The sequence below is a fragment of the Sceloporus occidentalis genome, unplaced genomic scaffold (assembly GCF_023333645.1).
Source record: "Sceloporus occidentalis isolate IW3139 unplaced genomic scaffold, rSceOcc1.0.p SCAF_6, whole genome shotgun sequence".
In the NCBI taxonomy this organism is placed as follows: domain Eukaryota; kingdom Metazoa; phylum Chordata; class Lepidosauria; order Squamata; family Phrynosomatidae; genus Sceloporus; species Sceloporus occidentalis.
Genome location: NW_028316986.1, coordinates 50,725,926 through 50,752,011, shown reverse-complemented (window position 1 = coordinate 50,752,011; position 26,086 = coordinate 50,725,926). Strand labels below are relative to the sequence as shown.

Genomic DNA, 26,086 nt, shown 5'->3' with positions numbered 1-26,086 from the left:
CAGCTCCCAGAACCCTCTGCCATGTTGGCCAATGGTCTGGGATTCTGGGAGATGAAGTCCAAAAAATCCCTTTAAAGAGCACAGTTTGGAGACCACTGCCAACGCTTAAAAGCCACACTGGCTCTCACTCCCTGATCTACTGCCTTTGAAACAAAAGAACTCTGCAGCAAAGGATGTTGGGAGATGTAGGGGGCACCATTTTGATTCCTAGATGAAGGCCTTACTTCTCTCGGTTAGAAAGTGAGGCTCCGCCTAAGTGAGTTCGCCCTCATTTGCATACCCGGCCGCCATTGGCCAGGACGCGTTCTATGCCTCCGCCGCGCTACTGACCGGGGAGGAGAAGCCCGCGGACCAGGCCTTGGAGGGGAGAGCTTTGCAGCCATGTCGGAGCAACCTGAGCTCAGCGGCCTCACCGACGAGGCGGCCTTCGGTGCCTGCTCTGACCCCGATCCCAGCACCAAGGTAAAGGCAGAGAAGGCGTACTACTAGTGCTTCTTCCCCTCCTGGGAAACAGGGGAGCGGGGAGGGGTGGCCTTCAGGGGCGAAACTGCCAGGCTGCGTATTACCTTTCAGCTGAAGCTTTGCAAAGCACTTGAACTTTAAGCCAGTTCAGATATTATGTGTCCCAGGAGGATCAAATGGCCCCTGGCCTGAGACACAGCAGCTCCCTGAAGCTGCAATATCTGGATTGGCAAGGGCTGCCTCTTGTAACAGGCAGGGCTCCATGCTGTGGAATTCTGGGTAATGCCAGTGTGTGTTGGGCACCCCAACTCCCTTGGTGTGAAACTGAAATGTTCCTATAGAAGTGCCCAGATGGGTGGCCGAGAGAATGGGGCCTGGGCAGTCTGTACACAGATTTTCAGTCCTGTGGCTGCATTCTGTGGAACCCCGGGGCCAGTTGTTGGGTGAGTGGGGCACTAGAGCTCCCAGACAATTCAAAACGCCTTGCCCTAAACTGCAAATCCCAGGCTTCCATGGGATGCTGCCATGGCATTTAACGTGCTCTCATAGTGCTGTAATTGAGGAGTGCGAAAGGAGGCTTCAAGGCTGTAGACAGAGGTCCAAAACACACTGCAGAAATAATCCAGTTTGAGACCACTTTAATTGCCCTGGTTCAGTGCCAGGGAATTCTAGGACTGTAGTTTTGTGAGGCATTTAGCCTTTTCTGTCTGAGAGCTCTGGTGCCACCATAAACTACAATTCCCAGAATTCCCTAGCACCGAACCAGGGCAGTTAAAGCGGTCCCAAAATGGATTATTTCTGCGGTGTGTTTTGGACCAGAGATAGCTGTCCAGGGTTGGTTTTAACCATCTTGATACAGTTTGAAGTCCTGTGTGTGTTTGCTTGGAGGCCTTTTACTAAATTCTGCATAACATTCTCCCTAGTAAATGCATTTAATGCGGCGTGTGCCTTCAAAAGTCACCTGTCGGTTTATGGCAACCCCATGAATTTCATAGGATCTTGCAATGCTTTGATGTGTACAGAATTATGGGAAATGGGTCAATAAAGGTATAATAGGACATGTGAACTCCACTTCTCCTATGGTTATTATTTACACTCATTGTTATCTGTGACACTTGATCTTGGGTCTATTCACCATTGCAGCCACTACTGGATGTCAATATATAATCAAATTAAACAGTTTTCAATAAAATGTATGTCCCTTTTAAGTGCGCTGGGATAGGGAGTTGTGGACTTGAGCCCTGCCAAGACTAGGCAAAGAGGGCTGAGCCTCCTTGAGGATCAGCAAAACTGGGCCGTAATAACTCCTGTATCGTTCAGCCCTGCCAGCAGTTATCAGCCAAAAGTATACTAAAAAAAATTTAAACTTGCTATTATCATGGAGCCCTTCTAGCAATAATAAACGGCTGCCTGCTATCTGTCCTGCGTGCATTTATTTTGGAATAAGCTACACTGAATACATGGAGGGCATTTCTACATACATATTGTCCTTGAAAGAATCTTTATATTTAAGGATGCTTGAATGGTAATAGATGGGACAAATAAGTTGTCCTCCCCTGCAAGTATGAATTAGATTATAAACCTAAAAGCAGAGGATCATTAGATTAACAATTTGTAAACCACACAGCAACAACAAGCTGCTTTGGAGGCCTTTCCCTGAAGGGCAGGGTATAAATGTTCTGAATGAATAAATAAATACTGTATAGGCAAAATGCGTAACAACCTGCTTTCTAATGTTGATTCCCCCCCCCTCTCTCTCTCTCTCACACACACACACAACAAACACACTTTCAAAACAGTTCTGGAGCCTCTGAACTTTTTATTGAAGTTATAACAATGACATTAGCAAGCTCCACTGCTGTCAACTATTGTTGCTTTAAAATAAACTTCAAGTAGCAACATTATTTTTAATGGGTTATTCACAAACTCGAGTCCTAAAAGAACTGATGGTGTAACTTCCTGTACGGTTCTGTTTTGCTGTGTGAAATCATATAAATAACAGTTTGACTGTGGCCATGTGTAACATCTGTAACAAATTATATTCTTTTAGGACTTTCTCTTGCAACAGACAATGCTAAGAATAAAAGATCCTAAAAAGTCACTGGATTTTTATACCAGAGTTCTTGGAATGACGTAAGTACAAATTCTTTTTGGCTAGATATCCCCCCCCCCTCCTTTCATTAAGGCTTCAGTAGCTTATTCTTCTCAAAGTGAAGCACGCCAGTCCTGTAAATATGGGAGATTGGATCCATAATTGCATGACCTGCTTTCAGGAGATTTAACATAATTTAACTAGAGGACCTGAATCTAGTTGTACTCTTTAGTTTGTAAAAAAAAAGTCTTTGACCCAAAAGATGCTAATGGAAGAAGAAAGGGAGTGATTTTGATTTTGGTTTTGTTTTTAGTCAGTGGTCCCTGAAAACTCATTGCATTTAATTGGGAAAACTTCTAGAACAGTTTGGAAGGTGACAGCGTAGAGGGCTAAAGGGTGAATTGGCAAAAACTGCCTTCTCTCGTCTGCATTTTAATAAAGGCTTCAGCTAGAACAAAGAGGTTTTTGGAAAGACAATTGGAAGTAACCCACTGTTTCTAACTAATACAGAAAGAGATGCAAAATACAAAACCATGGCCTCAAACTACAGTTTTCCCTACAACTCAGAAGTGATCTATGCACTCCTGGGAAAACTGCTAGCACATTATGGAAGATGGCATTGCTCATCCGCTTCTTCAACCAGCTGATGGGGGATTTGCAAGTAGCACTGTTGAATGTCTAACAGTTCAAATAAGGTGGATCCATGTCTTCTTTCACCTGGGTTCAGGTTTGCTACAAAGGTGACAAATAGAGGGTGAATGAGCCCACTACATTTGTTTCCTGTTTGTAGGAGCTCAATATCTCTTTAATCATGAGAAAAAAATTGCTTTTGGCATATTTGGTTGTAATTTTATGGTAAACAATGCCTGTCACGAAACATTTAGACCCAGGAGAGTTCTTTGGTGTTTGAGCACTGACTCATGAAGATGTAAATCACTTTCCATATCTCACGTTAATCTATATGTAAATATTGTTCCATAGGCAATGTTAATATGGGTAGCTGTGCTGACCTGAGGGTAAACATTATTTGAAAATGATTTCAGAACCAGAGAATTACCAGGAAATGTTTACGTATTTATCTGCTTGTACACTATAAATGATAATACTAGGTAATCTGTATTAATTTTTTATAGATTTCCCAATAAGATTCAGAAATTGTGCATTCAGCTCAAGACTTCTGTAGCAAGTCTGTAGCAGGGTGGACAACATGTGAGGCTCAAGATGTTGCCAGACTGCAACCCCCATCAGCTTTTCCAAGCATAGATAATAGTAAAAGATGATGGGAGTTGTGGCCTGACAATATCTGGAAGGCCATGCATTGCTCAACCCAGCCATAGGATCACTTAGGGACTCAGCTCTTTGGGTTTAAAAAACAACAACACATTGTACTTATTAGAGAAATTAAGGTAAATTATGGTTATCATGTATTCTTCTTCTTGGCTTTACTTCGCAAATGAAGATTCAGGAAGGACTCATCCGTGCTTTCTACAAGCGCGTTGATGGCGTTGGATATATCCTTCGAGCCTGTGCAATGGATTTTTCTGGTGGAGCGCAGCGTGCACAGAACTGGCCTCACCCTTTAAACCAGAGGTTCGACTGCTGAGCCCTTGACAAGCATGGACGGTGGCAGCGAGGTCCTTGGGTCGTAGGTTTGGTTAGAGTTTCCTTCTCTTTGATGGTTGACCTTACAGGGTTAGATGAGCACCATCTGCCCGGGTTTGGGATTAGAGTTTTCTTTCTCCTATGATGGTTGCCATAAGGCTAGAGAGCCCATCCTGCCCTTTGGGGCTCTTGGTCAGACCCTTCGGTTGTGACCTGTCTGGCATGGGAGACCCTACCGGTGGCCATTATTCCACCGCCAACATAGCTCACAACTTCTTTAGGGTGTGCAAGCCTCTCCCCCACACAGTCAGAGTATAGCTGGAGGGGAATAATTATGAGGCCAGAGGATGACAGTTAAGGAGGGAGGACCCTCTTTCTTCAGGCTAGCCCTGATGGAGCTGGGCCTGCCTGATCACTCCCTCTCAGGCCAGTGGATGACAGTTATGGAGGAAGGAATCTCTTCTTCCAGGCTAGCCCTGATGGAGCTGGGCCTGCCTGATCACTCCCTCTCAGGCTGGAAGATGACAGTTAAGGAGGGAGGAGTCTCTTCTTCCAGGCTAGCCCTGATGGAGCTGGATCTGCCTGATCACTCCCTCTCAGGCCGTAAGATGACAGTGAAGGAGGGAGGAGTCCCTTCAGGCTAGCCCTGATGGAGCTGGGCCTGCCTGATCACTCCTTCTCAGGCCGTAAGATGACAGTGAAGGAGGGAGGAGTCTTCCTTCAGGCTATCCCTGGTGGAGCTGGGTCTGCCTGATCACTCCTTCTCAGACCAGAAGATGACAATGTATATTGTATGTAATAAGGTAACTGCTCTATTGGGACTTTACTATTTGAGGTTTCTACCTCCAACAAAGGTAAAACATTTTTTGAAAAGAACATGGGACTACATTTGACATGTTTTACCTCAACCACACAATTTATTATTGTTATTATTATTATTATTATTATTATTATGCTTTATTTATATAGCGCTGTAATTTGCACAGCACTGTACATACAAACAATAAAATAGATAAGAGTAAACCTGCCCATAGCATATAATCTGAGAAATAATGGCATAATACATATAAATAATACATAACAATACAGGAAAGGGTTCAATAAAACAGGCAACAAATTAAAAACATCAAATAGCAGATAATAGTCACGCAATACCTGGGAACACTTCTCTGAACAGGATGGACTTCAACTCAGTTTTGAAACTAGTTAAAGAAGTGATGACCTGTGTTCATGGGGGAAGGAGGTTCCAGGAGTGAGGGGCAGCAAGTGAAAAGGAACGAATCCAGGACAGGGCAGAGAAAATCCTGGGCTGAGACAGCAGACCTTGACTACCAGAATGGAGAGTACGAGTGGGAAGGTGAGGAGAAAGAAGATCTGATAAATAAGGAGGGGCCAGCCCATGAAGGGCTTTAAAAGTCAGCAACAGGAGCTTATACTGAATACGGAAAAGGAGGGGGAGCCAGTGAAGGGATGATAATAAAGGAGAAATATGGTTGGAGTGGAGAGGTGGGCGGATATAATAATGCGTGCAGCTGAATGCTGGACAGAAATTAAAGGATGGAGGTGAGAGAGAGAGGAAGCCCTGCCAGAAGGAGGTTACAATAGTCTAGTTGTGAGGCGAACAGAGTGTGAACCAGTGTCTTGGCAGTAGAGGCCGAAAGAAATGGATGGATTTTAGCAATATTGTAGAGAATGAATCTACAAGCCTTGTCTGTGGCTTGGATCTGGGGGATACACGACAGAGAAGAATAAAAAATGAAATCAAGACTGTGGGCTTCCTGGACCAGTTGAATAGAGATGTCATCAACAGAAACAGAAAAGGAGTATTGGAGGGAGGGCTTAGGTGGAAAGACAAGAAGCTCTGTCTTAGACATGTTGAGCTTCAAACGCCAATGGCGCACCAAAAATTTTCCTAGTGGAGAGATTCTCTGTTCTCTGTCAAACAAAGGGGGTTGTTACCTCACAAGGAACAGAGACATCTTGGATCTCAGAGGAAGTACCTTTTTGTATTGCTAATGGAACTTAAATGTTATCTCCTGGGCTTTGGGATGCTTTTTTTCCTCAGTGCCACATAGCCAAGAGGAGGAAGGGCCTGTCATAGGTATACATCCAGACCATCTCAGCTTAGAACAACACCAGTGACATCTTGACAAAGAGCAAACCTGTGACTAACATTGCAATATTTTTTTTAAAAAAAATCCTCTTATATGACCTTTGCCTGATGAAGAAGCCAATGGAGCTTTGAAAGCTTGTATCCTGTATTATGTTCATTTTGACTGGTCCAATGAGAGTATCATAGGCCTGTTACAGACTGCCAAAATAAAGCTGCTTCGGGTCTCTTTGGAGGTATGCTGTTTAAAAGATGCACGCATCCTAAGAATCCGGAAGCTGCACCAAAGCTGCACTCCAGTGCTTAGGAATAGAGTGTGGCTTTGGTGCGACCTCCGGACTCTTAGGACCCATGCATCATTTAAATAGCATACCTCCAAAGAGACCCGAAGCAGCTTTATTTTGGCAGTCTGTAACAGGCCATAGTTTTGTGGATTTTGGATATTATTGTATTTTGCTTTATGGCCAACACAGCTATCCCTGAATATGTTTCCTGGTCTATTGAGATTAGGTGACAGCATGGAACTTGGAGTTTGATTGGCTAAGAGTTTGAATGGGATTTTTAAAAGGCTGGTGCTTGTGAATGCAATAAAAATTAGTAAGACTCTGAGATATGAATTAGAGAAGAGACAGTGAAAAGTGAAGTGAGATATGAGACGATGACAGTAATGAGTTTGGCTTTTGAGTAAGAATAATTAGCTGGTTTCAGCTAGGATTATGAAAAGATAGTGAAAGAGTTACTGAGATGTTTTAGAGTCAATCACCTTGCCTGAATTAGAATTCAAATGAGTTAAATAAGTACTGTAACAATAAAAGTTAAACCTTTAAATTTTGTAATTATAAGCTTTTGTACATAAAGTCATCTTCAACTGTATGTTGAACTTCTTTTTAATACATTATTCTTGTAATATACACACATGCCTCTGGGAATGCTACAGTAGTGGTACAGTGGTACCCCGGGATACGAATTGACCGCGTTACGAAATTTCCGGGGTACGAAAAAGTTAGATTTAAAAAAACTGTTCCGGGTAACGAAAGATTTTTCGGGTTACGAAATTAATTTCGGCGCGAAATTCAAATCGGAAGCGCGACTAGCGGCTTTCCAGCGGCTTTTCGGGTTGCGAAATGTATCGGGTTACGAACGGCGCCGCGGAACGAATTAATTTCGTAACCCGAGGTAGCACTGTATTTTGGAGTGACTGAGTTTAGATACAGCCTCTCAGGGGACAGCAGTTTTTTAAGGGTGGTGGTAACTTCGGTGCTATAAGAAATGAATAAGTGGACATCCCCACAGTAAGCACTCCCCTTGTTTGCAAAGGTAATAACACTCACAGAAATGGCAAGCTGCCAACATGGAGTCAAAAGTCAAACTGCATTCCTGGCCTTTGGTCTGAACAGTCATTTTACATGGGATAGTGCAGCTTTCTGTCTGGATAGGCATATCTTGCTGGGTAAAATACAGCAATAAAGTGGTTCAGCAAGAAAAGCAAGGGCCTCTGACCTTGGAAATGTGAAATAGGTGTTCAAGTTGAATAGAAAGTCATGTTGAGAAAGAATTGCAGCAAATACTGAAAACCAGTTGAATGCCAGATTATTGTCAGAACTGAGACATACAGGGGCTAACACATTGGCAAAATTAGGCAACTTTCAAGCAGCTTGGTGATGTGGCATTCATACGCTCCGACTCCATCCCCAAGTTGGCATCATGCTGCTCACCCAACCAGATGGCGGGCAGCGTTTTGGCGGCATGGCATTTAGACACCAAATGCCACTAAAACGCAGAAAAACCACTGCCACGGTGGCAAAGGCGCCTTTTTCCCAGCACAAAAAGGAGCATCTTTTTGCTGCTGCTTTTTGTGCCAGGAAAATGTTGGATAGGAGCTGTGGTGTGTGGTTGCTGCAGCCCCAATCTGGCGCTCAAAGGGGCAGCATTAAGCCATCCCTTTACCGCCATCTGTTTTCAGCCAAAGAGCACAAATGACTCTATGGCATACAAGCAGGACCCAGAGTGGGCTGAAAGAAAGGAACAGAAGAGAATGAAAAGGAAACTGGGGGAAAATTCCTTATCTCTTGAGTTACATCTGACAAGCAACACAGGGACACAACAGTACTGTACTCAGACTAAAAATGCTATTAAGATGCGTGATCGGTTAATGTGTGACCTCCTTGGCTGAGTAGGCCTTGGGTTCAAGTAGCCAAATACTATTCATATTCAAGTGTGTTTTCTTGGTGGGTACAGACTAATAGTTGCCTGAATACACCACATAATACTCCCGTTTTCTAGAACAGGATGCTCAGTCTTGGTATGCTGTATAATGTTTAGAACAATATGCAGGTTATAACAATTAGCTGTTGCCCTCTACTAAGATGAACAGCTTTGGTATTCCTCTTGCTGTTCATTGTTTGTTGTTGTCAAAGTATATAAAAATAATAATAATAAATCCATGGCTTGGTCATTAGTTCTCAGATCTTCTTATGCAATCTATCTACAAATGTTTTGCACTCAAGCAGAACTTTCAGCCCCAAATGAGGCTAATGAAAATTATGCTAACAAAGGATACTTTTCTGAGAAACCTTTGCCCAAACCGATCACCATTAAAGTTGGAACCCCTAAGTAGCAGTACAAATTAGTTTCCAGTGAACTTATTGGGACTTGCTTTCAAGTAAACATCTTTGGATTGTGTTTTACACATTGCCAGAGGTCAGTAAAACAAGAATGAAAAGAGTGATGGCAGGCTACACCAAAAATCTTGACTGCTAATTGAATAATGTATGTAAAAGACTTCTTGTACAGTTTTCCAGCAATAAATCCAGATTTGTTCCTCATGCAGAGCTTGCAGTGATTAGGTTTTCAAGACTATAACTCCCCAAATCCCCCAGTCAGCATGGAACAAATGAATATCCTTTCAGGCTGTATTCATTTGTTCTCTGAGGGCCACATATCTTCCTTCAATATAAGAAGAGGGATGTGGTGTAGTATTCTGCACAGGTGGTTAAACATTGCTTCTTCTGTAACAGTAAGGGAGAATTGGTTTATGTGGATATTATAAACATATATGAAAACTTTGTGCCATAATTAATGATTTGGTGCAATCCACAGAATACCCCTCTCCCCACATGGATACTTCATTCCTTTAAACATTTTTAAAGAACATAAATTAGTTGTCATCAGTATTTTTGGACATTTTGAAGCTTAGTTGTAATGTATTGTTATTAACTTTGCTGTATACTTGTGTAAGTTAAAGGGCAAGCAACTGCAAAGAATTCTTACCTCTTTTAGCTTCTTACATACAGATGAGGTGTTTTCTACAAGTAGTAGAATCGAGTATAGAGTGACTAGTGGGAAGGGAAAATAAAAAGATGTTGTGGCTGCCTTTCACAAGCAGAAGTGTTGTTGCGAATGTGCAACAAAACTTTGAATCCAAGATTAAAAGATTTATTGTGGTATAAACTTTATTTGGCTCTGATGAAGTAGACTCCATTTCATGAAAACTTTTCCCATACTAAACTTGTGTGTCTTTGAAATGCTATAGATCCTTCTATGGAACATGGAAACTGTTACAGATCTTTAAGCATGTATGGTAGTATCCTTTTGCTTTATGTTATAAAAATGTGTGTCCTGTTCACTTCTAGCCTGCTTCAGAAATTTGACTTTCCTACCATGAAATTCTCCCTCTACTTCCTGGCATATGAAGATAAAAATGATATTCCAAAAGATGCAAAGGAGAAAACTGCATGGACATTTTCAAGAAAGGCCACAATAGAGCTGACACAGTGAGTGTTAAATATTAACCCAGGGGTAGGCAACCTTTTTGGGCCGGGGGCCGGGTTGCTGTCCCTCAGGCGACTGGGGGGCCGAAGCCAGGGGTGGAGCTTCCACCCTCTGGGGGTGGGGCCGCATGCCGGGGGTGGAGCTTCCACCCTCCAGGGCAGGGCCGCATGCCGGGGTGGAGCTTCCACCCTCCGGGGGCGGGGCCACAAGCCAGAGGTGGAGCTTCCATCCTCCGGGGCGGGGCCACATGCCGGGGGTGGAGTTTCACCCTACGGGGGCCAGGCCTCCCCATCTTTGCAGGCCCCTGACGGGGCCCCAGGCCCTGTCAGAGGCCGGCAAAAAAGCCTCTTGGAGGGCGCCACCGACGGCATCGGGCCTCCAGGAGGCCCGCTGCCGCTGCCGCAGTCCTCAAACAGGGCTGCGACGGCTTCAGCGGGCCTTCCAGAGGCCCGATGCGGCCGTCGGAGCCCTCTTTGAGGGCGCCAGCGACGGCATCGGGCCTCCAGGAGGCCGATGCCATCGCCAGGGCCCTCGAACAGGGCTCCGACGGCTTCAACGGGCCTTCCAGAGGCCCGATGCGGCCGTCGGCGCCCTCTTTGAGGGCGCCAGCGACAGCATCGGGCTTCCAGGAGGCCCGATGCCCTCACCGGGGCCCTCGAACAGGGCTCCGACGGCTTCAACAGGCCTTCCAGAGGCCCGATGCGGCCGTCAGAGCCCTCTTCAAGGGCGCCAGCAACGGCTTCGGGCCTCCTGGAGGCCGAAGTCTCGCGCGACCTTGTTTGAGGTCGCGCGAGACTTCGCCTCTGGGCGCCGCCATTTTGGGCGAAAAGAAGGTCGTGCGAGAGTTTGGTGCCATTTTGGGTGAAAAATGGCGGCGCCCAGCGCGGCTTTTTGCCGCTATGGGCGCCATTATTTTTTTGCGCGGTGGCGGCAACCGCCCCCGGGGGCCACAACGAAGGCCTCCGGGTGCCGGATCCAGCCTGCGGGTCGGAAGTTGCCAACCCCTGTATTAACTTAATTTCTTGGGAGCAGAGTGTTTTCCTGATGCATTAAATCAGTTCAACAACACACTTCTACCAGGTTCTATTATCAATTTATCTAGTCCTGCTCACAAAAGTTACTTTGTTGCCATCAACTCCCAGAATTGTCCAACTAGCATGGCCAGCATCTGTTGTGGCTGTGGGAGTTGAGAGTTGCACCCAAGATTTTGGTATTGGCAAGCTCTTGGTAGTGATAACTCCTCATAGTTTTGGGCAGAGGTCTTTTCTATCACATGACCTTATCCTTTTAACTGGAGATGTCAGGATTGAGCTTGGAAGCTTCTGTATGCAAAGCATATGTTTTACAGGTGAGCTGTTGTGCTTTTAGAACAGAAGTTATCACTTAAACGAGACATGAGCCCTCTTGGTGCTTTTCCTTTTTTAAAAATTCAGTTGTAGTCCCACATGAGGTCGTAATTGTATTTATGCAGACCATCAGTGTGTATACAGCTATTTCCAGCTTTAAAAATGTCTTTTAGTATACCATCAATTAGAAATTTAAACTGGAATGGACTATATCAGATTAGCACCTGAAATGTTAAAGTAACACCAAAGGAATGCAAATGGCCTCCTAGCAAAGATTAAGTTAAATCAAAGAAATAGGACTTTCTTGATAGCTAGAAGGAATATTCATTAAATAAACAAAGTGTTTTTAATCATATGTTTCTCATGTAACACCAAGTTGCTCATTTTTAACATATGTTTCAAATCATAAAGTGTTGTTCAACAGTTGCCAGTATGGATCCATATGTTATTACTGTGAAAACAAACTTATCCAGAATGTGTTGACTAAAACTTTGGTTGATGTTAAAAAAAAAAATCTTAAAATACAACTGTCAGTAACATATTATTGTCATGAAACATTAAAGTCTTCAAATTCCTAATAGCTTGTAGTGTAGTAAACATGATGCTCAGGGCTAGGAGCAGAGCCAGGATTAAATACATCCCCCAGACTCTCTTGTAGCACTTTTGAAACTAACTGGAAGAAAGAAGTTGGAAGCATGAGCTTTCGTAGACATCAGTCTAGTTGCTCAGATGAGTAAATGCATCTGAGAAAGTGTACTGAAGTGTACAAAAGCTCATGCTGCCAACTTATTTCTTTCAGTTAGTCTCAGAGGTGCTACAATATCTTTCTACATACTGACTCCACAGACTAACACAGCTATATTTTTGAATCCTCTACAGTGTTTCAAAACCCTGTGCCTTTAAAAATAATAAAATATTGGTTAAGTTGCTGAATCAAGAGAAGTATTGCACGTACATAACTACAATATGTCTCCTGTCCAAGCTCCCCCAAGCCCATCTTTTCTGTGCTGCAGCCCCCTTCCCAAAACAAGGCCATTTCATGGTTGGTGAAGAGGGGGAGGAGCAGCAGAGAAGCTTCCAGCTATTTTCCTATAGCTGTGTGTGCTAAAATGACATTGTCCTCAGAGATCTCCAGAAGACACTTCCCTACTGATCCACCATTCTCCACCAACCAGGAAGTGGCCAAGTTGCAGGGAGCTGCAGCAGACAAAAGAAAAGTTGGAGATTTTGGTACTTTTGCAGTCAGTACAGAATTCTGTCCTCCACGGTGACCAAAAAAGGGTAACGTTAGCATAAGTTCAGCTTAACTCATCAAAAGGATGCCAGCCATCATTTTAAACTTGGCTTTCTCATTCTTTCATACCAGATGTTTTGTCATGTTTATATCATCTGGGCCAGAGGTGATGAATGTGTGCCTTCCAAATATTGTGGGATTCCAATTTCCATCAACTCCAACCGGTTTCCAAACTTCTGATTTAGCCTCAAGGAGAATATTGGAGAACTCCAGATTTCTCAGTACAGTTACAGTTTGCTTAATAAAGCTGTTGTCTTTAACCAAACATTTAGTACCAGCAGCAGAAATAACATTAAAAGAACAGGGATAGATTTCTGCACCACAAAAAAAGTAGAGTAGTTCAACATGTTTCAGCAAATTATTTTATTCAAAACTAAACAATATGCACGTCTGCAATGAAGTAATTCAGGGCTGTGCAGACAGCCAGATCAGGGCTGCAGCAACCGCACGCTGCAGCCCAGATCTGGCTTTTTCAGGGTGTGAAAACGAGCCATAAAAAGTGGCTCCTTTTTGTGCCCTGGAAAGGACATGATAGCTACGCCTCCGTGGCTTTATGGTGCTCCTTTGGTGCTGCGTTGTGCAGACACAGTGCCAGAGGTACACCATGACGCCAAACACCGTGCGCACAATGTCACCCCATCCTGGGGACAAAGCTGGGGCATGTGTCGCGTAGACACTATACCCAACTCTGCCGCCAAGCCGGCCTTTAAGGTCTATCTGCACAAGGCCAGGGATTATGTTTTTATTATTATTTCACTGGGCTACATTTTTCTTAGATTTCTATTTTGGTGGCCATACAGACTTAGAGATCTATCCCTTTTTAACTTGCTGGGTGGTAGCTGACAAAGTAAGCTTATCAGTTTTTTGTTGTTGTTTTTTTCTCTCCCCCCCCCCCCACCGCCCTTCCTCCCCTGCTCCTTCCTTGAAGGCAGTCACAGCCACAATAGGATTTACTAAAATTAAAATCCCATTATTCCCCAGTTCCATTTTTATTGCATTGTTTACTGAAGATACACTGCTGCAACCCAGAGGTTTGTCTTTCCCAACTCCCCCACTTCACTATCCTCTCAGTGTTGATGTTGCTTAAAAAAACTAAATAAATCTGCTAACCAGGACAGGGAGGAAAAGGGTGCTAGATGAACCTACAAAGTTATAATAAATATAATAAACGTTATGCCCAGGAAAGAAGAAACCCTTAAAGTTAGCAAAGTTAGGCTACCAGTCCTGAAAAACACTAAAATCAAGACCCAACAAATGCAAATGAAAACCACCCAGAGTCAAGGGTTTTCCCAGCAAACAATGGATCTCTGATTAAACAGTCACAAATCCTCTTTGCATATCCTGCCACCCTGAGGCCTTGCCATTTATACACACACATGCACACACACGCACCCTACTCTCTTCCATGCCAGCATTCTCTGAAGATGCCAGTCAAAGATGCTGGTGAAACGTCAGAAACAAACTCTGATCGAACATGGCCACATAGCCTATAAAACCCACACCCACAAACAACTATTGCCCAGTTGTCTGTAACTTTCACGAACATGAGTAGGAATCATATTTTTAAAAGTTTCAACTAACAAAATAATTCTAAAATGTTACATTCTAAATTCTAAAATGTAACATTGAAGTGTTGTAGATCCTGCTATAGAGAAAAGAATCTCACCAGCAAAACTTGTGGAACAAGAGGATGCCACACTTCAGTAGAGAAACTAAAGAGCAGAGGTGACTCTCAACTGTTGTTTGGCTCCCAGCTGTCCTCAGACCAACCAGTATTGGTGAGGGATGATGGTGGTTGCAGCCAAGTAAACATTTGGAGAGCCACATATTGCTTGTTCCTGCTACAGAAGTCCATAAGGTGAAATCACTTCAATTACAGATTTCACTGGTTACCCATGGAATGCCTGTGGGATTCATTTTCTTTGGCTTGGCAAATAGGATCTTATGTGCCGACTACACAGTTGTGTCAATCCTAATTCATATTTTAAGAATTTAGAATCTGGAGTTTTTTATGTTTCTCACTACAAATAAAAGGCCTTAGAAAAATAGGCCTATACCTGAAAACCAGACATCACTTGTTAAACTGACTTGTTTCAAACCTCTTTGTCCAAGTGGCATTGATAAAATCTGGGAGCCAGATTCTCAGCATGCAATGACTGACTGATCTCTGACTTCAGATGCATCTTTATGAATCTCTGCTAAGAATTCTCCCACACGTATACCCAGACAGAATGTTTTCCTTGTAAATAAATGTTTTGTAGTGCACCATCAAAGTTTGTGCCTTCTTAAAGCATTAAAGTTTCTAAGTTGTAGCTCATTTTTTTACTCCTGGCAGAAAAAATATTTTTAAAATATTAAACCTCTTTTAATTGTCTTGCTCCAATCTATACTGTCTTTTTTTTTTTTTCAGTAACTGGGGCACCGAAAATGATGAAAATCAGGCTTATCACAATGGCAATTCAGACCCTCGAGGATTTGGTATGTTGTGAATGTGACTCAAAAATTACAAGCAGCAAACCAAAAAAACAAAACAAAAAAAAAGACAGGAAATCTTATTAAGGCTTATGTATTAATCTGTAAAAACAACAGCATAAATCAACATAAATCCAGATACACAGACTTATGTATATGTTGTAAGGAGACAAAAATCAATTCATAAATGGTACAAGCTAACATGATTTATTGCAGTTACATAAATCAATATTTGAAAGAAGTGTACAGACACTGCACTCGTAATTCTTGTTCTAACTTCTAAGTTCAGAAGACTTTATGTAGCAAAGGGCTTTTTACTGGCTATAGACGAAGTAACGTGTTGGGTCTGTTTATAACTTCAGCTTCTGCTGTGCTTTACTTCCAGGTATAAATGTTTGCATGCTTCTTTATCAAAAAATGAATTACGTATTTGCAACAAACCATGTGAAGTTGTTCTATTTGTGAAATACTTCTTTTCCTTACTGTGTGTATATCTGTCAGTTTATTTGGATTTTTGTTGATTTATGTGAAGTTATTTTTATAGATGCTTTCCTTTTGGTCAGTGTAATGCATTCTGGTTTTGTTCACAGAACTATGTATGAATCTATCAGATCCTGACAAAATGGAGATCATACAGATAGGCAAATTACTCTATTCCTACCATTTGGAGAGAGAGCTATATCTTCCCATTTATGTTGAAGTAAATATGTTAGCATAATTGACAGAGAACTAAAAGAACTATGGTCAGAAACCATGGACACAATAAAGGAAGAATGCAGACAGACACTTTCAGTAGTCAAAAAGAAAGAGAAGCAACAATGGATGACATAAAATGCTTCAAGCAGTAAAGGAAGAAAGAGAAGCAAAACAAAAGGGAGATAGGAACAGAATCAGAACCTTTAGCAACTGTACAACGACTAGCATGAAAAAACAAAGATAGCTACTACAGTAATCAGTGCTAAGAAGACAATAACAAAAAAGGAAGAATGAGAAACAACTTCCACAAAACCCAATAAGATGAACCCCAAATTCTAAAAATCAAAGTGGGAGCTAAAATAAAAGAAGTTGGGAAAAATAAATCACCAGGAACTGATGATATTCCACTAGAACTGCTACAGTCCACATGGACAGAATCAACTCTAGTGCTAACTAACATATGTCAACAAATATGGAAAACAAAACAACAGATTAGAAATTATCAATATTCCCCATGCACCAAAAAAGGAGACACAAAAGATTGTAGCAACTATAGGGCCATAGCATTAATCTCCCATGCAAGCAAAATTCTGCTCAAAATTCTGCAGCACTGACTCAAACCATATATGGAAAGAGAAATCCCAGAGGTGCAAGTGAGGTTCAGGAAAGGAAGAGGCACTAGGGATCACATCGCTGACATACGATGGCTAATGGAGCGCATCAAGGAATTCCAAAAGAAAATCAGCATGTGTTTTATAGAGTATAGCAAAGCCTTCAACTGCATAGATCATGAAAAGCTATGGAATGCTCTTAAATACATGGGATTGCCACCACATCTGATAGTCCTGATGGGAAATCTGTACTTGAGACGAGAGCATACTGTTAGAATAGAATATGGAGAAGCAGAATGGTTCCCAGTTGGCTAAGGGGTCAGGCAAGGCTGCATCCTTTCACTCTGTTCAACATGTATGCAGAAAGCATCATATAAAGAGCAGGCTTGGAGACAGAAGAAGTAAGAGTGAAGATATGTAGATGACAACATATTACTAGCAGAAAACATTGCAGACCTGAAACAACTACTAATGAAGAACAAAGAAGAAAGTGCAAAGGCAGGCTTACTGTTGAAAATAAAGAAAACAAAAATAATGACCAGAGAAGATCTACACAAATTCAAACTAGACAATAAGGTGATTGAAATGGTAAAAGAGTTCCTGTACTCGGATCAAACATTGATCAGAATGGTGACTGCAGTCAAAAGATCAGAAGACTGACAATGGAGAAGGCAGCTATGATAGAACTAGAAAAGATGCTAACGTGTAAAGATATACAATTGCGTATAAACATTAGAATCATACAAGCCATTTTAATCCCTGTTACCATATATGGGTGCAAGAGTTGGACAGTGAAGAAAGCTGATGAGAAAAATCAATTCATTTGAATTGTGGTGCTGGAGAAGAGTGTTGAGGATACCATGGACGACCCAAAATACAAACAAATGTGCTCTAGAAGAAAAAATCAAGCCTGAAATCTCTCTGGAATCCAAGATGATAAAGTTGAGATTTTCGTACTTTGGCTACTTCGTGAAAAAGCATGGTTCTTTGGAAAAGACAATAATGCTAAGAAAGGTGGAAATATGCAGAAAGAGAGGAAGACAGACCACATGCTAGATGGATGGGCTCTATTAAGGAGGTCACTGGTATGAGTTTGCAGGACCTCAGCAGAGTAGTGCAGAATAGGGAGTCTTGGAGATATCTTGTCCACAGGGTCACAATGAATCAGGATCAGACTGAAGCTCATGGAATGCACTTTGCTTTATTTCCACCTGTATATATGTGGTTATGGATGGTATTAAATGAAACAGATGTAGGCATAGCATATGGACAAACCACTAATCATATCCTGATATATCAGACATCAGGTATATTGGTATAATTCAGGACAGACATCTCATAAAAATGCTATACATTAAAGGCTTAGTGTAGTTCAGATTGCTTTTACAAAGGCAGCATGACTGCTTGCTCTTAAAGGACTCAAGGTATGCACTTTCATTCAAAGTCTAGAGTTTCATGAAGATAACACACAAGTTCATGAGAGCAAAGGTTATAATCTATAAGAATGTGTGCCCCAGATCCATATAACTAATCAGGGACTTTTTATCTCTGATGTATCATTTGTCTTGGTCAGTTTCTAATAACATGCAACATCTTTGTGAATAGACCTCAGTGAAGCATAGCAATGCTGTTAGTCCTTAGATCATGGCAAGCATCTTCCATTGCTTTATTTTTCTGGTTGGTTGGCTGACTGAGGGCTGCATGGGCAAAGTGGGAGTGACTTATGTAGAAATGGGTAGAGCTTGTTAGAACTACACTTATAGCTTTTAATTGTGAAACTACCACTATTTCCCCTTTCACTTAACTTTCTTTTTTCCTTTTCATGATTGAAGGTGTGGCAGATTTTCTATCAAATTTTGATAAAAAGAAAGGAAAGGAGGGGGCAGGTAAACCTATTAGCAAAGCCTAGCTCATGGAGTGCACAGAACTATCCATGTTGAAACAATCGTTGTATACTATGTAGGTTCTTAGTGTTCTTTGGGATTTGCTTTCAGGACCTCCCATGAATGCTGAAGTCCCATTATGTACATTGACATAGTAAAATGCTGTTCCTTATTTAAAAAATATCAAAATCAAGATTTGATTTTTGGAACATGCACACACATACATTTCAAGCCATAAATAGTGGAATCTGTGGATGCATAATCCACAGATATGGAGGACTGGCTGTAATTCATTAGTTTTGGGGGTCTAGTTCTGGAATTTTTCCATAAGCATGCTATTTTTTTAATTGTAAGGCCCTTAGAAGATGTTACTTCAAACACATGCATAAAGTCATCAGTTCATCCCATGAAACCTTGACTACGCTCTCTGTATTACAAAAGTAATTTATTTATAACAATGTTTTATGGGTATAAAGGCTTTATTCATGTAGAAACTGAATGTACAATTACCTCTGATTGTTTTACTCCTCTTCAGGTCATATTGGAATTGCTGTTCCTGATGTAAATACAGCTTGTAAAAGATTTGAAGAGCTGGGAGTAAAATTTGTAAAAAAGCCAGACGATGGTAAGTCTTCATGGTTAACCAGTTGTTCTCAAACATGGGGTAGGCCAGTTAAATTGGCTTCAGATTTGCACTGTTAAACGCCTCACTGGGTACAGTGTGATGTGTGGCTAGTTTGTAGTTAAAGCAATAAAGTACCCCATGGCAGGGAAAGACTCCGGGTCATAACTAATTTGAATTAAACCATTTGATGATACATAAGAATCCAAACTGGAGTAGTGTGTGGGGGGGGGGGGGGAGAAATTAAAGAATGGTCACATAGATATAGAAAAGGAAAATCTATGGGTATAGCGTTTTTATTTTTTTTAAAAACACACACTACAGTGGACCAGAGCAGTCAAGAAAAATAACATGATTATTGCACTTTCAAATAATCAAAGAAACTTAAGATAGTATTGACAAATTCACTAGTGAAAACAATCTGAATGTAAATTCTAAAATTGCATCTCTCTGTATAGGCCTCTGTTGCAAAAACATGTTTTCAGCCCACTTGTTTGAATCATATAAACCATTTTAATCCCTGTTTCCTGGCCCTGCAGTGGGTTAGAGATCATTATCTGTATCTGAGGCTGTATGAGGAAGGAATGTAGGAAAGAAAAGTTAAGGTATAAAAGAGGGAAGAGAAAGAGAAGCACTGATTCAAGAAGTAGCATACAATGAATTGAGAGTCTATCAAAAATTTCCTTTTAACATTGTTAGTATATTGATTAAAGTTGATCAAGCATTCACATGGCAGTGTGCAAGGATGCCAATGTGCTTATCTCTGCAGCAGATGACAAATGCTGGATTTGCCTCCTCTGTTCACATCTGCAAAAGAGATTAAGGAGGTGTGTGGGGTGTGTGAATTTATTGTTGATACTTTTCATACTCCATGAATATTATCAAAAGGAACTGGTATACTGTAACTGTAGAACACCAGAAAGAGAGAGGCATAATTGACAAGTGCTCCGATTCCCTGAATTCATTTGTTCATATGTGGGATTCTGGTTTATTAAGTCAATGGAGGGAATGCATTTATCACCATCTTATTTTATCTGAATGGAAATAAATTTGAAATACCACATGTTAGTAGGGATGCAGTGGCTCAAGCGGTTAAGATACTGACACTGTTGATTGCAAGATCAGCAGATTGGCAATTCAAGGCCCAGGTGCCACATGATAGGGTGAGCTCCCATCACCAGTCCCAGCTTCTGCCAGCCTAGCAGTTCGAAAGCATGCAAAAGCAGATACCTAAATAGAGATGACTCCTGTGGGAAGGTAAATAGCATTCTGTGCAATCATGCTGGCCACATGATCACAAAGTACTGGCTCTTCAGCTTAGTAATGGAGATGAGCACCACCCCCTATAGTCAGACATGACTTGACAACCTTGTCAATGGGGAATATCTTTACCTTTACCACATGTTAGTACCTGAGTTGCTTAGAAACAAGACTGTCATGGACCTCACAGTGGAATTGCAATGGAAGCCAAAATGTAAAATGCTTGCCATCTTTAGAAGACAATACAAAAATTAACCTCTATGTAGTTTTAAAGTGTTGAAATACAGAAACGTTGGCATCTATAAAATTAACTTAATAATATATTCATCTTTTATAGGTAAAATGAAAGGACTGGCTTTTATTCAGGATCCTGATGGTTACTGGATTGAAATTCTGACTCCTAATCATATGCAGACCCTAGTTTAAGTTTGAATTACTATACCAAGATCTTTTCATCAAGAATGTGAAGGTGGTTATCAACATCCTCCTGATTTTGAGACTTAAAATACTGGATTGAGAGAGGAAAAATTATGTAGTTATTTAAACGCCCATGTAATACAAGCAGTCTCACAATCTGCTTTCCCCCCTCAGGAACCAAAATGTCTTGTGTCAGTCCTGTCAACTGGTCTCCAAATAGTCTGGGTTTTGAGGACTGGGCATGAGCACTCTCTCCTCATCTCCTTTGATCTTTTGAATTGTGATGAGCCATTTTACCTGAATATAGTAAACTGGCTTGCCACAAGCTAGAAATTGAGGTTTCTAATTTCTTCCTTGTCATGCATGAAGGATTACAATAAGCATTTGAACCTGAAGCTTATAGCTGTTTGTCCTCATAAAGAAGAAAAATATATGGCTTGTGGAAACCCCAATTAAGATTTTACAGCTTAGTTTGAGCTTCCCAATGTACAGAAGACAAACCATGGTTTACAATTTCTTGTCTTCTGTCTTTCATCCACTCTGCCTTTCAGAACTGCATTCCTGTCACCATGATGCAGCAGCTTTTTAAGAAAAAAGAACAGCCATAACTAGTTTTTCAATTATTTTTAAATTCAGATGAAATGGCAATTGAGCTTGAATATGTTCACACAAAAATATAAAATAAAAAAATTGGCATGTTGTCAGCAGTCAATATGCTCTGGAATTTGGGCCCTGTAAATTATGATGCTCATAAATCTTCACTATCATGTGCTTCTCACATCTGTGTGGTTATATTCTCATCCCAAAATTAAATAAAATATTTGAAGTTTTCCATTTAAAAAATTGCTACATTGCCTTTGATTTAACATGCCAACAAAAATCTTTTGAGATTTTCTACTGGTGATGATCTTTAGATCTGTAAATATTAAATGTTTATGAGCTGGAAGAGAAAGTCTTGCTCCTTTTGTTTTATGTGGGGTTTTCGGGCTATGTGGCCATGTTCTAGAAGAGTTTCACCAAAGACGTCAGCCACAAATGCTGGCGAAATGTCAGGAATAAGCTCTTCTAGAACATTGTCACATAGCCCGAAAAACCCACAAAAAACTATGGATGCCGGCCATGAAAGCCTTCAACCATCTTGCTCCTTTTCCCTTCTACTGTAGACGTGAACAAGGTGCAGCCCTGTTTCTGGGGCCCTCAACCTCTCCAGACTCCATTTTTCTGTTTCCCCAAAGAGAGTGAGCTTTCTCTCCTGAAAGCTTCCAAGAGCATCAATTCACCTTTTAAACTGAATCAAAAGAATGGGATCATAGGATTTTAGAGTTGGAAGGGGCTCTAGTCCAATCCTCTTGTTCCATGCAGGAACATACCACAAAAGCATGTGATATGCTACCCAGACTCTGTTTAAAGCCTTCTGTAGATGGAAAATCCACCATCCTCTGAGGCAATCTATCTCACTGACAAACAGCTCTTACAGTAAGGAAGTTCTACCTGATGTTTAGGTGGAATCTGTTTTGTTGTAAGAGATCACCTAGGTGGGTTGCCTAAGGGAAGGCAATGGAAACGGTGATTGTTACTCGTTCATAAATGACTTGGAGTTAAGGGTGAGCAGTGAGGATGCCAAGTTTGCTGATGGCAGTAAATTATTCGGGGCTGTTGACCAAAAAATGTATTGTGAAGAATGCTGAGATGATCTATCCAAACTGGGAGAAATAGATTGCAGGACCCCCTGCACTGTAAACTATCTGTTTTTCAAAGTCATAGATGGACTTCCAGACACCAAGGTTTGGGGAGAGGGATTGGCATTTCTGACAGTCTGCATGGATTGTGAAGGGTGTCCATAGCATTTAGCAATAGTACGTACATTTCTATACTAATCAGTAAACTCAGCACTCTCTAAATGGTTTACAATCTATAAGCCAATTGCCCCCAACAAGCTGGGTACTCATTTTATCGACCTACGAAAGGATGGAAGGCTGATTCAACCTGGGAGTCCTGGGATCAAACTCACAACTGTGTGGCTGCAGTACTGGCATTTAACCTCTGCATCACCAAGGCTTCTTACAAGGCTAGAAAACTGGCCTTCTGGCCCTCCAGTTGCCCACCCTGATAAAATGGCAAAACTGTATTGAGTCCTTTTAGAAATTTATCCAGGCTGTATATGTTTAGTGATATGCCAAATTATTTCAGGACATATGTTAAAAGAATTGATATGAACCCCTTGGAAGTGAACCCATACATGATGATAAAAAGCTTACAGTGAACTCCATTGTATCTACTCAGAAACTGATTTCATTGATTTTAGTGACTAACCTCTAAGCAAGTGTTTGTAGAATTTTAGCATTGAGTCACATTGCTACTGAGCCCACTTGGTAATGCCTTTTAAAACGCACTATTCATAGAATCTTAGGATCTTGGAGTTGGAAAGTACCCCTGAGACCTTCTAGTCAAGTATCCAGCCATGCAGATATTCACAACTAATGCACTCCGGAAACATGCTCATCTTTCTAGAAGAGCAGCTTTCAAATATCTTTCAAGTTGTTGAGTTTCACAATAGTGAGGAAAAATTATGGGGGAAATGGCAACATGATATTTAATAGCCAGCACTAGCACATTCCCCATGTATTTCTTAAATGGTATGAATGGCAGCAATTTGCTCAAAATGGAGTGGAATACCATCTTTCTGTTTTTCAGACAGATAATGCTGAATCTGTCCTGATCTCTCAACTTTAGTTAGCAATTACATTAACAATCCACCTTTCTACCGATATGCTCACTTTGTGCACTGCTACCACATGCATTTGCCCTTCAGAGACTTAGTTGATGGGCCTTGACAGAAGTGTGTGTGTTTATGTATAAAGTGTTATATCTTGACTGAAGCTGCATCTGCACTGCAGAATTGATTCAGTTTGACACCACTTTAACTCCCATGGCTCAATGCTTTGGAATTCTTAGATTTGTAGTTTTGTGAGATATTTAGGCGGGTTACAGACCGCCATTTCAGACGTCCTCAGGACATCCCAGTTTGAAAAAGGGGCCTCTCTTCTAGATGCCCCTTACCCTGTTACAGACAGAGTCCGTAACAAATGGTGGTGGCCATTCCACACAGCCGCCGCCATTTTGATGTAACGGACGCTCTGCGTCCACACATCACACGGAGGAAGTGACGCCGCGAGTGTGCGCTTTAGCACTTGCAGCGTCTCTTCCGGGTTGCCGGAAGGAGCGTGATTTTCGCGCTCCTTTGCAGCGCGGAGGAATCGCGTGATTTGGCTGCTGCGACTCTTCCGTGCTGCAACCGGCAGCGGCCCAAGATCGCCCCTTTTGGGCGGTCTGTAACGGGCCTACATCTCTGTGAAAGAGTTCTGGTGCCACAACAAACTGCAAATCCCAGAATTCCATAGTATTGAGCCATGGCAGTTAAAGTTAAATCAAACTGGATTAATTCTGCAGTGTGGCAGCAGTGTCAATTAAATACAACTTATTCTGATTTGTAGACATCTGAAACATTAATGTATCACTTACTGTTGTGACATATTGTTTACCTGTATCTGTCATTAATGATGTGATGCTTGAGTTCTAGATATGTCTGGATGCTCCTGAGGTTTACATTTCTGATACATGTGTCAATATTAATGTCTGTGTTTATATAAGCACAGTTAGACTATGCAACACACACTTGGCCAAATAGCCCTAACTAGACTCTCTTAGTAATTGGTGCATTGTTAGCATCACTTTAGATCTTTTTTTTATTAGTTAAACTACCCTTTTAGTGGATTGTGGAATCAAATAAACTTATTTTCAAGTTTAATGTGTTGTATGAAATTATTTTGCATTCAAATGCCACTTTAGCACCCGAAGGCTGAGACCAAGGAGATGACTTCTAACCAGTCCACCCAGCACCATATTATTGCGTTTCATGATCATGCTGACAGACAGCCTCACCAAGACAACAACTGAAGATACATTGGTGCTGTCTGAGGTTTGATGGCACTGTGAATTGAAATGGAATTGACAAGACATGTAATAGTAAAAGTCATTACAAAATCTGGTGATGAAAATCAGGGCTTTCTAGGTGCCAGTGAGTTGAATTCTGCTTCCCTCCACAACCCTGTAAGCAGTATTCTGTATGTGGTTAACACCACTACAAGATATTATTTAAACATGTAGTTTCCACAACTCCTTCCATCATGTCTACTTCACAGCAAGACTGCAGAACTCCCACAAATCAGTGTTATAATGAGATATGTTCCATGATAATGCTGTTCTATTTCCACTTCTAAGATCACACCCACAATCCCTCCAAGTGCATGTTCAAGAAAAAGAACAAATGGAAGATCTTCATTGTCATGAGTCCCCCAAATGTATTTGTCCAAGCAGAGCTATCATTGAAACAGACTTCTCAATGCAGTGTATATTTGAGTGGGAACTTAGTGACTGAAAACATTTGGAATTCAGTGTTTGGATGGCAGTTAATGGTAATTTATAAAACATTCTTATTAGCAACCTTAATGGAGGATAACTTTTAATCTTTCATGTATGATTGAAAAGTTTGTTGTTTCTAGCCAGCATAATTGTAGGGTGCATGCATAAATATATTAAAGATATATTTGCTGTACACCATACAAACTGAAAGGAAACTATTGTGAGAGTTGCATAATTTTGAAAACAACACAATACCACAAAGTTCTTCCTGTTTATTGGAGCTTATCAAGCATGGAAATTAATTGCTTATATCATCCTGCTTGCCTTGTTTCCCCCTTTGGCAATTGGTATCTTGGTGTTATCACTGGAAAACCTTAAATTCTGTGGGGGCAGATGAAATAATGACTCAGACCATTGCATAACAAGGAACAGAATCCTAAAGGATCTAGATAAATTAGAAAATTGGACAAATAATAATATCGAATTTGATAAAGACAAATGAAAAATGCTACATTTAGGCAACAAAAACAAATATACACTTTTAAGATGTGGAATACATGGCTCAGCAGTACTACGTGCAAAAAGGATCTTGGGATTACTATTGATTACAAGTTGAACATGAGTTAGCAGTGAGATGCTGCAGCAAAGAAGGCAAATGCTATTTTAGCTGGCATTAATAAAATAGTTTCCAAAGTAGTCGCCCCTATATTCTGTGCTGGTTAGGCCTCATCTAGAGTACTGCATTCACTTCTAGGTGCCTCATTTTAAAAAGGATATAGACAGGTTGAAGCAGGTTCAGAGAAGGGAAACAAGGATGGTAAGACCTATGGATATCATAACACGAGGAAAAGCTAAAGAAGCTGGGCATGTTTCACTAAGTGAATGGAAGAATAAGGGGTGACATGATTGCCCTCTTTAAATATCTCAAGGGTTGCCAAAGAGTAGAGGGGACAGGCCTGTACTCTGCTGCCCCACAGGTAGAGCCAGGCCTAATGGTTTGACGTTATGGAGAGTAGATTTTTTAAA

The 26,086-nt window shown here is 41.3% G+C and overlaps 1 protein-coding gene across 1 annotated transcript; it reads left to right on the top strand.

Annotated features, from left to right (window-relative positions):
* Positions 1 to 168: 168 nt before the first annotated feature.
* Positions 169 to 24,446, top strand: GLO1 (glyoxalase I). The gene is made up of 6 exons (XM_089529592.1): positions 169 to 462; positions 2,513 to 2,595; positions 9,899 to 10,039; positions 15,088 to 15,155; positions 18,875 to 18,964; positions 20,559 to 24,446. Exons 1-6 carry the CDS (start codon positions 382 to 384, stop codon positions 20,645 to 20,647), a joined length of 552 nt encoding a protein of 183 aa, XP_089385718.1. The 5' UTR covers positions 169 to 381; the 3' UTR covers positions 20,648 to 24,446.
* The last annotated feature ends 1,640 nt before the right edge of the window (positions 24,447 to 26,086 follow it).